The sequence below is a fragment of the Balaenoptera borealis genome, assembly GCF_965194805.1.
Source record: "Balaenoptera borealis genome assembly, chromosome: 4".
In the NCBI taxonomy this organism is placed as follows: domain Eukaryota; kingdom Metazoa; phylum Chordata; class Mammalia; order Artiodactyla; family Balaenopteridae; genus Balaenoptera; species Balaenoptera borealis.
Genome location: NC_138861.1, coordinates 89,038,101 through 89,055,121, shown reverse-complemented (window position 1 = coordinate 89,055,121; position 17,021 = coordinate 89,038,101). Strand labels below are relative to the sequence as shown.

The following is a 17,021-nucleotide window of genomic DNA, read 5'->3' as shown; positions in this document are numbered from 1 at the left end:
TGGCATGTGGGATCTTCCCAGACCAGGGCTCGAACCCGTTTCCCCCGCACTGGCAGGCAGATTCTCAACCACTGTGCCACCAGGGAAGCCCTCTGCCCATTTTTTAAATCATTTGTTTGTTTGTTATTGAGTTGTATGAGTTTTTTAAATGTATGTTAGATATTAACCCTTTATCAGATATATGATTTGCAAATATCTTCTCCAATTCAGTAGGTTGCTTTTTCATTTTGATGATGCTTTCCTTCACTTTACAGAAGTCTTTTAGTTTATATAGTCCCATTTGTTTATTTTTGCTTTTGTTTCCTTTGCCTTTGTGTCAGATCCACAAAATCATAACTAAGAATGATGCCAGGGAGGTTACTGCCTATGTTTTTCTCTAGAATTATTATGGTTTCAGGTCTTACATTCAAGTCTTTAATCTATTTTTAGTTCAATTTTGTGTATGATGTAAGATAGTGGTCTAGTTTCTTTCTTTCTTTTTTTTTGCATGTGGCTGTCCAGTTTTATCAACACTGTTGAATACACTATCCTTTCACCATTATATGTTCTTTGCTCCTTTGTCATAAATTAATTGTCCATATTTATGTGGGTTTATTTCTAGGCTCTCAATTCTGTTTCATTTATCTGTGTGTCTGTTTTTATGGCCATACTATACCCTTTTGATTAGCTTTGTAGTATAGTTTGAAATCAGAGAGCATGACACCTCCAGCTTTGCTCTTTTTTTTCAAGATTGTTTTGGCTATTTGAAATCTTTTGAGGTTCCATACAGTTTTTAGTATTATTTGTTTCAGTTCTGTAAAGTATGCCATTGGAATTTTGATAGAGATTGCACTGAATCTGTATATTGCTTTGAGTTGTATGGACATTTTAATAATATTAATTGTTCCAATCCATGGACATTTTAATAATATTAATTGTTCCAATCCATGGACATGGAATATCTTTCCATTTGTTTGTGTCTTCAATTTCTTTCATCAGTGTTTAATAGTTTTCAATATACAGGTCTTTCACCTTGGTTAAATTTATCCGTAGATTTTTTTTTTTTAATTAATTTTGTAAGTGAAATAGGGAGCATTTTCTTTTTTTTTTAAATTTTATTTATTTATTTTATTTACGGCTGTTTTAGGTCTTCGTATCTGTGCAAGGGCTTTCTCTAGTTGTGGCAAGCAGGGGCCACTCTTCATCACAGTGCACGGGCCTCTCACTATCGCGGCCTCTCTTGTTGCAGAGCACAGGCTCCAGATGCGCAGGCTCAGTAATTGTGGCTCACGGGCCCAGTTGCTCCGCGGCATGTGGGATCTTCCCAGACCAGGGCTCGAACCCGTGTCACCTGCATTGGCAGGCAGATTCTCAACCACTGTGCCACCAGGGAAGCCCCATCCCTAGATATTTTATTCTTTTTGATGCAATTGTAAACAGGATTTTTTTTCTAATTTCTCTTTCTGATAGTTTGTTATTAGTGTATAGAAATGCCACACATTTCTGTATATTGATTTAGTATCCTGCAACTTTTCAGAATTCATTTATTAGTTCTCACTGTTTTTTGGTGGAATCTTTTGGGTTTTCTATATACAGCATCATATCATCTGCAAATATGATAGTTTTACTTCTTCCTTTTTTGGTTTGGATGTCTTTTATTTCTTTTTCTTGCCTAATTGCTATGGCTAGGACTACAATAATATGTTGAATAACAGTGGTGATCATGAGCATTCTTGTGTTATTCCTGTTCTTCAAGGAAAAGCTTTCAGCGTTTTACCAGTGAGTATGATGTTAGCTGTGGGTTTGTCATATATGGCTTTTATTATGTTGAGTTATGTTACCTCTATACCTACTTTCTTAAGAGTTTTTTTTATCATAAATGGATGCTGAATTTCATCAAATGCTTTTTCCACATCTATTGAAATGATCAAATGATTTCTATTCTTCATTTGTTAATGTGATTCTTCACATTAATTAATTTGTGGCTATCGATTCATTGAATCATCCTTGCATTCCTGGAATAAATCCCACTTGGTTGTGGTATATGATTATTTTAATACAATGTTGGATTCAGTTTGCTAATATTTTGTTGAGGATTTTTTTTTTAATTAATTAATTAATTTATTTATTTATTTATGGCTGTGTTGGGTCTTTGTTTCTGTGCGAGGGCTTTCTCTAGTTGCGGCGAGCGGGGGCCACTCTTCATTGCAGTGCGCGGGCCTCTCATCGCGGCCTCTCTTGTTGCAGAGCACAGGCTCCAGACGCGCAGGCTCAGTAGTTGTGGCTCACGGGCCCAGCTGCTCCGCGGCATGTGGGATCTTCCCAGACCAGGGCTCGAACCCGTGTCCCCTGCATTGGCAGGCAGACTCTCAACCACTGCGCCACCAGGGAAGCCCTGTTGAGGATTTTTGCATCTACATTCATCAAGGGATTTGGTCTGGATTTGTGTGTGTGTGTGTGTGTGTGTGTGTGTGTGGTGTCCTTGACTGGTTTTGATATCAGAGTAATGCTGGCTTTGTAAAACAAGTTTGGGAGTGTTCCAAACTCTTCAATTTTTTGCTAGAGCTTGAGAAGGATAGGTATTAAATCTTCTTGAATATTTGGTAGAATTCATCTGTGCAGCCATCTGGTCCTGGACTTTTGTTTGTTGGGAACTTTTTGATTACTGCTTCAATCTCCTTTCTAGTAATTTGCCTATTCAGATTTATTCATAATTCAGCCTTGAAAAATTGTATGTTTCTAGGAATTTATCCATTTCTTCCAGATTGCCCATTTTTGGTAATATATTTGTTTAGAATAGTCTCAACTGATACTGTGGTATCAGTTGTAACTTATCTTTCATTTCTGAATTCACTTATTTGATTGCTCTTTCTTTTTTTCTTGGTTAGTCTAGTTAAAGATTTGTTGATTTTGTTTATCTTTAAAAAAAATCTCTTAGTTTCATTGATTGTTTCTATTTTTTGTCTCTATTTCATATTTTCTGCATTGACCTTTATTATTTCCTTCCTTCTACTAATTTTCTTCCTTCTACCTGTTTATTCTTCTTTTACTAGTTCCTTTAGGTGTAAAGTTAAATTGTTTATTTGGGATTTTTCTTGTTCTGGAAGTAGGCCTTCATCTCTATGAATTTCCCTCTTAGAACCACTTTTGCTGGTGGTTTTCCATAGATTTTAGTATGTCATATTTCTTCTTTGATTTCCTAATAATCCAATGTTTGTTTGGTAGCATGTTGTTTAATCTTTACATTTTTGTGGGTTTTTCAGTTTCTTTCTTGTAGTTGATTTCCAGTTTTATGCCACTGTGGTCAGAGAAGATGCTGTGATAATATTTCAGTCTTCTTGAATGTATCAAGACTTGTTTTGTGGCCTAGCATATGATCTATCCTGGAGATTGTTCCATGTGCACTTGAAAAGAATGTGTATGCTGCTGCTCTTGGATAGAATGTTCTGTGTATATCTATTAAGTTCATCTGGTCTAATGTGTCATTTAAGTCCAATATTTCCTTATTGATATTCTGTCTGGATGATCTATCCATTGTTGTAAGCGAGGTGTTAAAATCCCCTAGTATTATTGTATTGCTTAAATTTCTCACTTTAAGTCCATTATTATTTGTTTTATATATTTTGGTGCTTCTCTGTAGGGTATATATACATTTATAAATGTTATATCTTCTTACTGGATTGATCCTGTTATCATTATGTAATGCCCTTCTTTGTCTTTTATTACAGTCTTTGTTTTAAATTCTATTTTGTCTGATATGGCTATAGCTACTCCACTTTCTTTTCATTTCAATTTACACGGAATATCTTTTTCTGCTCCTTCATTTTCCGTCTGTGTGTCCTTTCTTCTGAAATGAGTCTTTCATAGGCAGTGTATAGATGGGTCTTTTTTTTTATACATTCAGCCACTCTGTATCTTTTGATTGGAGCATTAGGTCTATTTGTATGTAAAGTAATTATTGATAGGTATGTACTTATTGCCATTTTGTTAATTGTTTTCTGGCTATTTTTATAGTTTTTTTTGTTGTTGTTCTTCTTATCTTTCTCTTTTCCCTTGTGTTTTGGTAGTTTTCTTTAGCGTTTTGTTTAGATTTCTTTCTCATTTTCTTTTGTGTATTCACTATTATTTTTTTTTTCCTGTGGTTATTTTGAGGCTCACATAGAACATTCAATGTAAGTAGTACCCTGTTTTAAGTTGGTAGCTATTTAAATCTGAACACATTCCAAATCTTTATCTTTTACTTCCCCACCCCCATTTTCTATTTTTGATGACACATTTTACATCTTTTTATTTTATGTACTCCTTAACTAATTATTGTAATTTTAATTTTCTACCTTTGTCTTTTACCCTTCATACTTGCTTTACGAGTGATTGATCCACTACCCCTATTATATACTTACCTTTTCCAATGTGATTTTTACTTTTGTATGTTTTCTTATTATTAATTAGTGCCATTTCTTTTCAGCTTAAGGAAGTCCCTTTAATATTTGTTGCAGGGCTGGTTTACTGGTGATGGACTTTAGCTTTTGCTTATCTGGAAACTATTGATGTTTCCTTCAATTTTGAATGATAACCTTGCTGGATAGAGATTTATTGGTTGGAAAAAAAAATATTTTTCAGCACTTTGAATATGTCATGCCTTTCCCTTCAGGTCTGTAAAATTTCTGCTGAAAAGTCTGCTAATAGACTTATGGGGGTTTATTTTGCATGTAACAAGTTGTTTTTCTCTTGCTACTTTTAGGATTCTTTCTTTATCCTTAACTTTACCATTTTAATTGTAATGTGTTTTGGTGTATGTCTCTTTGGGTTCATCTTACTTGTAAATCTCTGAGCTTCTTGGACCTTGATGTCTCTTTTCATACTCAGATTAGGGACGTTTTCAGCCACTGTTTCTTTAAAGAATTTTTCTGGCTCTTTCTCTCTCCCTTCTCCTTCTGGAACCCCGATAATGTGAAAGTTATTCCATTTGATGTTTTCCTAAAGGTATATTAAGGTATATTTACTTTTTAAAATTCCTTTTCTTTCTTTCTTTCTTTTTTTTTTTTCATTTTGCTGCTCAGTCTTGGTTTTCTATTGCTCTGTGTTCCAGGTCAGTGATTTGTTCTTCTACCTTATCCAGTCTGCTGTTAAATCCCTTAAGTGTATTTTTAAGTTCAATTATAACTTATGTTCAGTATTTTACTATATTTTCTGTCTCTGTTGAAGTTCTCACTGTGTTCATCCATTCTTCTCCCAAGTTTGGTGAGCATCTTTATGGCAATTATGCAGAACTCTTTATTAGGTAGATTGCTCATTTCCATTCATTTAATTCTTTTTCTGATGTTTTGTCTTGTTCTTTTGATTGGAACATATTTCTCTTTCTCCTCATTTTTTCTAATTCTCTGGGTTTGTTTCTATGTATTAGGTAGATTAACCATCTCTCTCAGTCTTGAAGGATGGTCTTTTTTAGGAAATGTCCTGTGGGACTCAGAAGCATAATCCCACGTGGCCACCAGAGCTAGGTGTCAAGGGATATCCCCTTCCTGTTGTGGCAGGGTCCAGCTACTGCTGCTGCAGGGCACTGGTTGGTGGAGCTGGCCTCCCACCAGCTTCGAGGCCCACCTGCTACTACTGTGCATGCTGGTGGGTGGGGCTACTGCTCAGCTGGCTGTGAGGGCTGGCTGAGGTGCAGGCATGGGCAGAGTTCTCAGTGGGGTACCCCCATTAGCAGTAACAGTTTAGAGGGGCAATTCCAAAATGGCATCCACCTGTGTCCTCATTCACAAGATAGTGTGAGATCACAAAAATGGCTCCCACCAGGGTCTCAGTCCCCAGCGAACATCCCAACTGGTGGCTTCCTCTCTGAAAGATGCTTTAAGATTGGTAAGTCAGCCCCCTTTACCTATGGTCCATATGTTTTTTAACCTGGTGTTTTTACACTGGATTTTGAGTTGAGGGAGGCTTTGTACAAGCCCTTTAAGAGGTTTTCTTGTTCCACTTAATTCTAGTGTTTTCCTGGACATATTTCCTGTTGGTTTTCAAAGCCAGGTGTTTTGGGGGCTCATCTCTCCTGTGCAGGATCTAGGTTTTGGGGTGCTTGATGTAGAGCTCGATTCCCTCACTTCTCAGGGAAAAGATCCGTACTTTATGATCTCTCCTGATTGTGGATCACTGTGGCTGGGTTTTGGATTTTTCCTTGGTGAGAATTTTATCTCTGTCTCTCCTACCTGTCTCAATGTTTTCCTTTTACTCTTTGTCATGGAGGCATTGTTCGTCCAGTTTTAGTCCCTTACTGAGGGAATTATTTGATATGTGGTTGTAGATATGTTGTGTCCATGGGAGGAGGTGGGTTCAGGATCTTCTATGCTGCCATCTTGCTCATATGCCTTAATGGAAGTTGTATATACATGTTTACGTAATGTCTATGACAAGAATACCTACAAAATATTATATTCAGATTTAATAAACCTGTATTGAGTGTTTTTTATGAACCAGTGTGCTATGCATTAACATAGAACACTTACATCATTCTGGTATCATTGCTATGAGTAAATGTTTTAAAAATTTTGTTTTATTTTGAAATAATTATAGATTTACAGGAAGTTGCTAAATATAGTACAGAGAGGCGCTATATATTCTCACCCAGTTTTCCTCAGTGGTTACACCTTACATAGTTTTAGCAAAATGTCAAAGCCAGGAAGTTAACATTGATACAATGTGTATGTATAGTACTATAACATTTTATCAGATGTGTAGATTTGTGTAGCTACTGCATTCAAGATACACAACTATTCTAGCACTACAAAGACCTCCCCTGTGCTACTTTTTTATGGTCTTCTACCACTATCCTAACCCCTGTAAATCACTAATCTGTTCTATATCTTTATAATTCTGTAATTTCAAAAATGACATAAATGGAATCAGAATATGTGACCTTTGGAGACTGGAATTTTTCACTCAGCACAGTACACTGAGGTCCATGCAAGTTGTTTCATTTATCAATGATTTATCCTCTTTATTATTGAATAGTATCCCATCTTGTGGATGTACCATAGTTTGTTTAGCCATTCACCTATTGCAGAAAATTTGAGTTGTTTCCAGTTTTTGGCTATTACAAATAAAGTTGCTCTGACCATTTGTGTACAGGTTTTTGTGATGTGTGTGTGCATTATAAGAAATCACATTTCAGAGCTGAGAATGAGGGGGTAAATCAATTGTCCAGAACACTGAACAGGTTTCCAAACCCAGATGTTTTTACTTTACCTCCTGTGCTGTTTTCATGATCCCATATTAATGAGAACAAACTGCAGACAGTGTAGAAAAGTAATGATTATATATTTGATTCCTCCTTGACAAAGTTTTGGTTTCAGAATAATTTCTGCTTAAAGATTTGATTGTTTTTAGCATCATGCCTGCACACTGATTCACTCATTTATTCACAAAAATTAATGTTTGAGTACCCATTAGGTACCAGGCCTGGTTCTGAGTGTTGAGGCAAGATGCCTGGCCCATGATGGCTTTTACAGTACTATGTTTGTAGCATAGAGGTAACTTGATCTTTGTTAGCTAGTATTAACAGTTTTAAATTTTAGTTTAGAAAATGTTTATTGAGAGTTAATGTGAATGCTAAAATAATATTTAAATGTGTATTCCTAAATTTAAATTCTTTGAAAGATTTGGGTTAATATATGTTGCCTTATCTTAAGAAAGCAATTGCTGAGCATGCATGCACAAATACACAACCTAATTTTGCAAGGCATGCAGTTCAGGACTTTTTCCAAATAGAGGTGAAGTTCAGATGGACTTTTATGTGTAGCTTGTTCACAAATCAATGATTTCTTCTGCTTATTCTGTGTCCCTTTCTCCCAAAAGCATGAAAAATTAATCAACCGTCCACAGAGTACCAAAAGAATTTCTACAGATCCTCTAGGTAAGGAATACTTGCTCTGTCTTCATTATGATGGTGCTATTTTTCTCTTATATTTTATGTGAATCTTTTGGTAAGAAAGAATAGAGAACTTTGTAATTAACAATAAGTTATTAAATAATCATTTATTATCAGTCTAATAAATGAGTTTTCCTTGATAAGTCATGCATGTATAAACAAAAACATTCTTGAATGTAGATGTAGTTAAAATTTTATTAAAATCTACAAGAAATATGAATTCTACTAAGTATTATTGAACTAAGATAACTAGTAATTACTTTGTTTGGTAAATAGACTACTACAGTTTGTCCTGAAATGTTGACTATTAGGGTTCAAATCTTAAAATAGGTTTTAAATAGAGGTATATATGGAGGTATGAAACCACATAGGAAACATGTAAAATTTGATTGTGGTTATGCATAATACAATTACATAACAATGACGCATATTTCAGGGTAGAATTTGACACTTTTATTCTATTTTAGCCTTTGAAACAATTCATTTTGTGATGCTAATTTTTACTACTGTGATAATTTATTAGTCTTCAAAAGACATCGGTGAATGCGTTTGACTACTGTGTCAGTCTCACCACTGATGGCTTAACATTTCATTCAGGGGTTATCTTTATTGACTTGTACAGAAAATACACAAGCTTTGCTGAATTATTAGAAGTGAGTAGAATAGAAATAAACCTTAGAGTTATACACTCTTTCAGAGGCAATAAAATTATTTTCAAAGAGAGAGCAGGTGACAGAGCAAAAACAAAACATAAAATACCAAAGCCAAAACCCCAAAAACCAAAAGAAAAAAACCCCAGTAAAACAACAATAGCAGTAGCGGAAAGCCAAGCAAGTTTATAATGTTGTTAACTATTGAAGAACTTGATGTTCAAATAAAAGCACTCCCACTACTATTGTCAACAACCACAAGAGTATAGTGATCTTTCCTAAGTGTACCAGGAAGTCCTAAATTAGGACTAGATTTGCCCCTATCCTAGTCTTACTAGTGTTATGTCATTGCTCTGGAAAATTTTAAATTGAATTCAAGAAACAAGAGCTTTTAATGGATTTGTAAGCTGCTAAAGGCATAAATCGTGTACAAAGCATAGAGCTTGTTGATCACATTCAGTATCGTTTCATAACCCTGGGCATCCCTGTAGTTGACTGCCATGTGAGTAAGACAGAATTGGCGATTGACACATTGAGAACACTGAAAGCTAAAGAGGACAACAGATTTTAAGGTGGATGCAAGACCATTATTGACCTACACAGCTGATCATTAGGGGCAGTATGCATACAGAGGCAGAGATGATGGAATGACTGCGGGCATCAAAGGACTTGCTGTATTAGTGATGGGGCAAGAAACATATTAAGCAGGAGCAAAGGAACAGAAGCGGTGGAAGTTTAGGGGGTAGTGGTGAGCAGTAATATTGAGCAGCTGAATCCATGGAAGTGGAATAGTTCTGGCTGATGATGAAACATAAGGATTGGCCATGTAAGTCAGTTTTTACTATGGAGACACCACACAGGTCAGTGATGTTGACAAGATTAAGAAATCATGTGGTCAGAGGTATGACTGACTATCAACAGGGTTGCTGATGCTGCTGCCTGCCAGTGGCAGGAGACAGATGGTGTGGATGGGGAGAGGAAAGCCTACCCATGTAGCATGGACATTAACATGAATATATTGCAAGGGGGAAGCAGAATGTTGGTTTGAAAGTGGCGATGGAGGGGAAGGATGTGTTGGCTCCATTTCCTGAGTAGCTTTCACAGAAAAGTGGCATGATTTATAGTGTAAAAGCAGGTGCAATTTATGTGAGTAGGTAGATGCAAAGAACAGAGTAAAAGGTGGCCGACATAGAATTCTTTCTGACACCAAACCAGGGAAACTGGAGCAGAGTTTTGCATGAGTGGGAGAAAATGACTGTGATGCAGGTTAGGGCTGATGTGTGCAAGGAGAGAGAAGGGCTTGAGAAGTTTGCTGAGAGTGATGGATTTGAGCTACACAATAAAATAAATAACAATCAAACAACAGAAAATTGGAATCTTGAGTTTAGGTGGTAGCCAGGAGTCACAGGGTAAGGAAAGGGGTATGCTGAACTTACAGGATATATTCAGAGATGTGTGTAGTTCTAAATAGTCCAGAAGCCAGGGGGAATGTTGGTGAAATGGACCTTCCACAGAATTTCTCTTTGGATATTGAATTTTGGTGAGTTTGTGTGTGTGTGTGTGTGTGTGTGTGTGTGTGTGTGTGTGTGTGTAGTTGGGGGGTTGGGGCATGAGGATTGCCTAGCTGCTGCTATAATTTATGCATCAGGTTAGTACAAATTAAGGGAAGTAGTTTTTGAATCTAAAAATGTCTTCTAATATAGTGTTACTCAAAGTGTGGTTGGGGACCTCAGCATCAGCATCATCTGGGAGCTTGTTAAAAATGCCAAGATTTGCCCCTATCCTAGTCTTACTTAATTAGACTATCTGGGGTGGGGGCCTAAACACCATTTTAATGAGCCCTACTGGATCTCAGGGAAGTTAAAATTTGAGAAGCATTTCTAACCCTTTGCAATAGGTGGTTCCCTCAGAAGAAGACCCCAGAAAGGGCAGGGGTTCAAAGGCTCTCAACTATCCATCTGGGTGGTCCCAAATCTTTCTGCTTCTCAGAGGCCAAACCAGAGATTAAGTTTCCTGTGAACAGTTGGAGGGTTAGATGAGCACACCCTCCATGAAAGGGTCCTAACACTGAGTGTCCCACGTGTGCCTCGCAGAAGTCCTGTGGGACAACTTGCTCTACTGGCTGGCAGACGAGCTCTCAGAAGAAAACGCCCTGTGTCTCTCCTCATCCCTCCCCCTTCGCCGCAGCACCATTCAGCTCATCAAACTGAAGAACCCTGATGATCTCACAGAACAGACCCACGAACTTCTTTGCTTTTGGAAAAGATCACTCCCAAATTCCACGGACAAACTTCGCCTTCTGGCTCGCCATCTCCGCAAGATCGGCAGGAGTGACCTTGCAGAAGAGCTCAAATTCAAGTGGGAGAATAAAGTGTTCACTGATCCTCAGCAGTGGTCTGATGTGGCAGAGTTCAGCCCCGTTACTCTTTCTTTTGCCCTAGAAAAGGGGTCATAGTTGGTTTGAAGACCGTTTCTGTCAACATTTTACTAGCAGTTTCCAAGTAATGTTGTTTGAAGTGAATCTCTTTGATAGACGTGTTATTGAGACAAGTGAAGAAGCACTAATCAGACAATAAAAAGCATCTGTGGGTTTGAATCCTCGCTCATGGTTCAGTGATATATGTTCTGCAGCCAAACTTAAGAGCATTTGTAATAGACTTTGCCCTGTGTGTAGTTTAATAGTCGGAGTTGCTTTTTAAGTATAAAGGAAAGGTATGGTATACAGAATCCCCCCTTTTTTTTTTATTGTTATCTACATAAAAGTAAACTAGTTACCCAGGACTCCAAGCAACTGATTCACATTATGTGCATACCGCGGAGCCCACAGTTAACAATACAAAATAAATTGGGCTGCAGACGCCTGATGTTGATGATAGCAAATCACTTTAAGAGAACACCTAAGGTTGAAATAAATTAAAAATAGAAGAACACTTCAGCCATTTACTCCCACAAACTATTAATAAGATTTAGCCTAGAATTGGGAAAACCTCGTATGTTATTATTAGTAAAATGCGGCAGCGCAGAGACCATGGAGCGTCAGTGAAAGAACTCAGGGCCTTTTGCACCGACTTAGGAAAACAACCTGCTACTAAATCAGTTTGACAGAAACCTTATTACATAAGCCCTATAGGAGCATTATTGTTTTAAAAAAACACCTGTAAAAAACCAAAAACTAAAAGAAAAAAATAATAATTACATGGGAGGAACCAAGATGGTGGAGTAGAAGGACGTGCTCCCACTCCCTCTTGTGAGAACACCAGAATCACAACTAGCTGCTGGGCAATCATCGACAGGAAGACACTGGAACTCACCAAAAAAAAATACCCCACATCCAAAGACAAAGGAGAAGCCACAATGAGACGGTAGGAGGGGCACAATCAGAGTAAAATCAAATCCCATAACTGCTGGGTGGGTGACTCACAGACTGGCAAACACTTATACCACAGAAGTCCACCCACTGGAGAGTGAAGGTTCTGAGCCCCACGTCAGGCTTCCCAACCTGGGTGTCCGGTAACGGGAGGAGGAATTCATAGAGAATCAGACTTTGAAGCCTAGGGGAATTGATTGCAGGACATCAACAGGACTGGGGGAAACAGAGACTCCACTCTTGGAGGGCGCACACAAAATAGTGTGCGCATCGGGACCCAGGGGAAGGAGCAGGGACCCCGGGGGAGACTGAACCAGACCTACCTGCTAGTGTTGGAAGGTCTCCTGCAGAACCAGGGGGTGGCTCTGTTTCACCATGGGGACAAGGACACTGGCAGCAGAAGTTCTGGGAAGTACTCCTTGGCGTGAGCCCTCCCAGAGTCTGTCATTAGCCCCACCAAAGAGCCCAGGTAGGCTCCAGTGTTGGGTTGCCTCAGGAAAAACAACAAACAGGGAGGGAACTCAGCCCCACCCATCAACAGTCAAGTGGATTAAAGTTTTACTGAGCTCTGACCACCACAGCAACAGCCAGCTCTACCCACCACCAGAGCCTCCAATCAAGCCTCTTAGATAGCCTAAACCACCAGGGGGCAGACAGCAGAAGTAAGAAAAAGTATAATCCTGCAGCCTGTGGAACAAAAACCACATTCACAGAAAGACAGACAAGATGAAAAGGCAGAGGGCTATATACCAGATGAAGGAACAAGATAAAACCCCAGAAAAACAACTAAATGAAGTGGAGATAGGCAACCTTCCAGAAAAAGAATTCAGAATAATGATAGTGAAGATGATCCAGGACCTCGGAATAAGAATGGAGGCAAAGATCGAGAAGATGCAAGAAATGTTTAACAAAGACCTAGAAGAATTAAAGAACAAACAGAAATGAACAATACAATAACTGAAATGAAAACTACACTAGAAGGAATCAATAGCAAAATAACTGAGGCAGAAGAACGGGTAAGTGACCTGTAAGACAGAATGGTGGAATTCACTGCTGCGGAACAGACTAAAGAAAAAAGAATGAAAAGAAATGAAGACAGCCTAAGAGACCTCTGGGACAACATTAAACGCAACAACATTAGCATTATAGGGATCCCAGAAGGAGAAGAGAGAGAGAAAGGACCAGAGAAAATATTTGAAGAGATTATAGTCGACAACTTCCCTAACATGGGAAAGGAAATAGCCACCCAAGTCCAGGAAGCACAGCGAGTCCCATACAGGATAAACCCAAGGAGAAACACGCCGAGACACACAGTAATCAAATTGGCAAAAATTAAAAAAAAGAAAAATTATTGAAAGCAGCAAGGGAAAAACAACAAATAACATACAAGGGAACTCCCATAAGGTTAACAGTTGATTTCTCAGCAGAAACTCTACAAGCCAGAAGGGAGTGGCATGATATACTTAAAGTGATGAAAGGGAAGAACCTACAACCAAGATTACTCAACCCGGCAAGGATCTCATTGAGATCTGATGGAGACATCAAAAGCTTTACAGACAAGCAAAAGCTAAGAGAATTCAGCACCACCAAACCAGCTCTACAACAAATGCTAAAGGAACTTCTCTAAGTGAGAAACACAAGAGGAGAAAAGGACCTACAAAAACAAACCCAAAACAATTAGGAAAATGGTCATAGGAACATACATATTGACAATTACCTTAAACGTGAATGGATTAAATGCTCTAACCAAAAGACACAGGTTTGTTGAATGGATACAAAAACAAGACCCATATATATGCTATCTACAAGAGACTCACTTCAGACCTAGGGACACATATAGACTGAAAGTGAGAGGATGGAAAAAGATATTCCATGCAAATGGAAATCAAAAGAAAGCTGGAGTAGCTATACTCATATCAGATAAAATAGACTTTAAAATAAAGAATGTTACAAGAGACAAGGAAGGACACTACATAATCATCAAGGGATCAATCCAAGAAGAAGATATAACAATTATAAATATATCTGTACCCAACATAGGAGCACCTCAATACATAAGGCAAATGCTAACAGCTATAAAAGAGGATATCGACAGTAACACAATAATAGTGAGGGACTTTAACACCTCACTTACACCAATGGACAGATCATCCAAAATGAAAATAAATAAGGAAACAGAAGCTTTAAATGACACAATAGACCAGATAGATTTAATTGATATTTATAGGACATTCCATCCAAAAACAGCAGATTACACTTTCTTCTCAAGTGCGCATGGAACATTCTCCAGGATAGATCACATCTTGGGTCACAAATCAAGCCTCAGTAAATTTAAGAAAATTAAAACCATATCAAGCATCTTTTCTGACCACAACGCTATGAGATTAGAAATCAATTACAGAGAAATAAACGTAAAAAACACAGACAGATGAAGGCTAGACAATACATTACTAAATAACCAAGAGATCACTGAAGAAATCAAAGAGGAAATCAAAAAATACCTAGAGACAAATGACAATGAAAACACGATGATCCAAAACCTATGGGATGCAGCAAAAGCAGTTCTAAGAGGGAAGTTTATAGCTATACAAGCCTACCTCAAGAAACAAGAAAAATCTCAAGTAAACAATCTAACCTTACACCTGAAGGAACTAGAGAAAGAAGAACAAAGAAAACCCAAAGTTAGCAGAAGGAAAGAAATCATAAAGATCAGAGGGGAAATAAATGAAATAGAAACAAAGAAAACAATAGAAGAGATCAATAAAACTAAAAGCTGGTTCTTTGAGAAGATAAACAAAATTCATAAGCCATTAGCAAGACTCATCAAGAAAAAGAGGGAGAGGACTCAAATCAATAAAATTAGAAATGAAAATGGAGAAGTTACAACAGACACCGTAGAAATACAAAGCATCCTAAGAGACTACTACAGGCAACTCTATGCCAATAAAATGGACAACCTGGAAGAAATGGACAAGTTCTGAGAAAGGTATAACCTTCCAAGACTGAACCAGGAAGAAACAGAAAATATGAACAGACCAATCACAAGGAATGAAATTGAAACTGTGATTAAAAATCTTCCAACAAACAAAAGTCCAGGACCAGATGGCTTCACAGGTGAATTCTATCAAACATTTAGAGAAAAGCTAACACCCATCCTTCTCAAACTCTTCCAAAAAATTGCAGAGGAAGGAACACTCCCAAACTCATTCTATGAGGCCACCATCACCCTGATACCAAAACAAGACAAAGATACTACAAAAAAAGAAAATTACAGACCAATATCACTGATGAATATAGATGCAAAAATCCTCAACAAAATACTAGCAAACAGAATCCAACAGCACATTAAAAGGATCATACACCACAATTAAGTGGGATTTATCCCAGGGATGCAAGGATTCTTCAATATACGCAAATCAATCAATGTGATACACCATATTAACAAATTGAAGAATAAAAACCATATGATCATCTCAATAGATGCAGAAAAAGCTTTTGACAAAATTCAACACCCATTTCTGATAAAAACTCTCCAGAAAGTGGGCATAGAGGGAACCTACCTCAACATAATAAAGGCCATATACGACAAACCCACAGCAAACATCATTCTCAACGGTGAAAAACTGAAAGCATTTCCTCTAAGATCAGGAATGAGACAAGGATGTCCACTCTCACCACTATTATTCAACATAGTTTTGGAAGTCCTAGCCATGGCAATCAGAGAAGAAAAAGAAATAAAAGGAATACAAATTGGAAAAGAAGAAGTAAAACTGTCACTGTTTGCAGATGACATGATACTATACATAGAGAATCCTAAGAATGCCACCAGAAAACTACTAGAGTTAATCAATGAATTTGGTAAAGTTGCAGGATACAAAATTAATGCACAGAAATCTCTTGCATTCCTATACATTAATGATGAAAAATCTGAAAGAGAAATTATGGAAACACTCCCATTTACCATTGCAACAAATAGAATAAAATACCTAGGAATAAACCTACCTAGGGAGACAAAAGACCTGTATGCAGAAAACTATGACACTGATGAAAGAAATTAAAGATGATACCAACAGATGGAGAGATATACCATGTTCTTGGATTGGAAGAATCAATATTGTGAAAATGACTATACTGCCCAAAGCAATCTATTGATTCAATGCAATCCCTATCAAATTACCAGTGGCATTTTTTACAGAACTAGAACAAATCATCTTAAAATTTGTATGGAGACACAAAAGACCCCGAATAGCCAAAGCAGTCTTGAGGGAAAAAAACGGAGCTGGAGGAATCAGACTCCCTGACTTCAGACTATACTACAAAGCTACAGTAATCAAGACAATATGGTACTGGCACAAAAACAGAAATGCAGATCAATGGAACAAGATAGAAAGCCCAGAGATAACACGCACCTATGGTCAACTAATCTATGACAAATGAGGCAAAGATATACAATGGAGAAAAGACAGTCTCTTCAATAAGTGGTGCTGGGAAAACTGCACAGCTACATGTAAAAGAATGAAATTAGAACACTCCCTAACACCATACACAAAAATAAACTCAAAATGGATTAGAGACCTAAATGTAAGACCGGACACTATAAAACTCTTAGAGGAAAACATAGGAAGAACACTCTTTGACATCAATCACAGCAAGATATTTTTTGACCCACCTCCTAGAGTAATGGAAATAAAAACAGAAATAAACAAATGGGACCTAACAAAACTTCAAAGCTTTTGCACAGCAAAGGAAACCATTAACAAGACTAAAAGACAACCCTCAGAATGGGAGAAAATATTTGCAAATGAATCAACGGACAAAGGATTAATCTCCAAAATATATACACAGCTCATTCAGCTCAATATCAAAGAAACAAACAACCCAATCCAAAAATGGGCAGAAGACCTAAATAGACATTTCTCCAAAGAAGACATACAGATGGCCAAGAAGCACATGAAAAGTTGCTCAACATCACTAATTATTAGAGAAATGCAAATCAAAACTACAATGAGGTATCACCTCACACCAGTCAGAATGGGCATCATCAGAAAATCTACAAACAACAAATGCTGGAGAGGATGTGGAGAAAAGGGAACCCTCTTGC

The 17,021-nt window shown here is 37.5% G+C and overlaps 1 protein-coding gene across 3 annotated transcripts in view; it reads left to right on the top strand.

The window, feature by feature from the left end:
* DTHD1 (death domain containing 1) overlaps positions 1 to 17,021 on the top strand; it is a 94,545-nt gene that overhangs the window by 68,570 nt on the left and 8,954 nt on the right. For 2 of the 3 annotated variants that reach the window (XM_082390496.1, XM_082390495.1), the window contains 2 exons: positions 7,831 to 7,888; positions 10,647 to 11,836. In XM_082390496.1, coding sequence (XP_082246622.1) covers positions 7,831 to 7,888; positions 10,647 to 11,008 — 420 coding nt within the window. In that variant the 3' untranslated portion in view covers positions 11,009 to 11,836. Of the gene's footprint in view, positions 1 to 7,830; positions 7,889 to 10,646; positions 11,837 to 17,021 lie in introns of those variants that run through there. The other variant, XM_082390497.1, reaches the window with a different exon arrangement.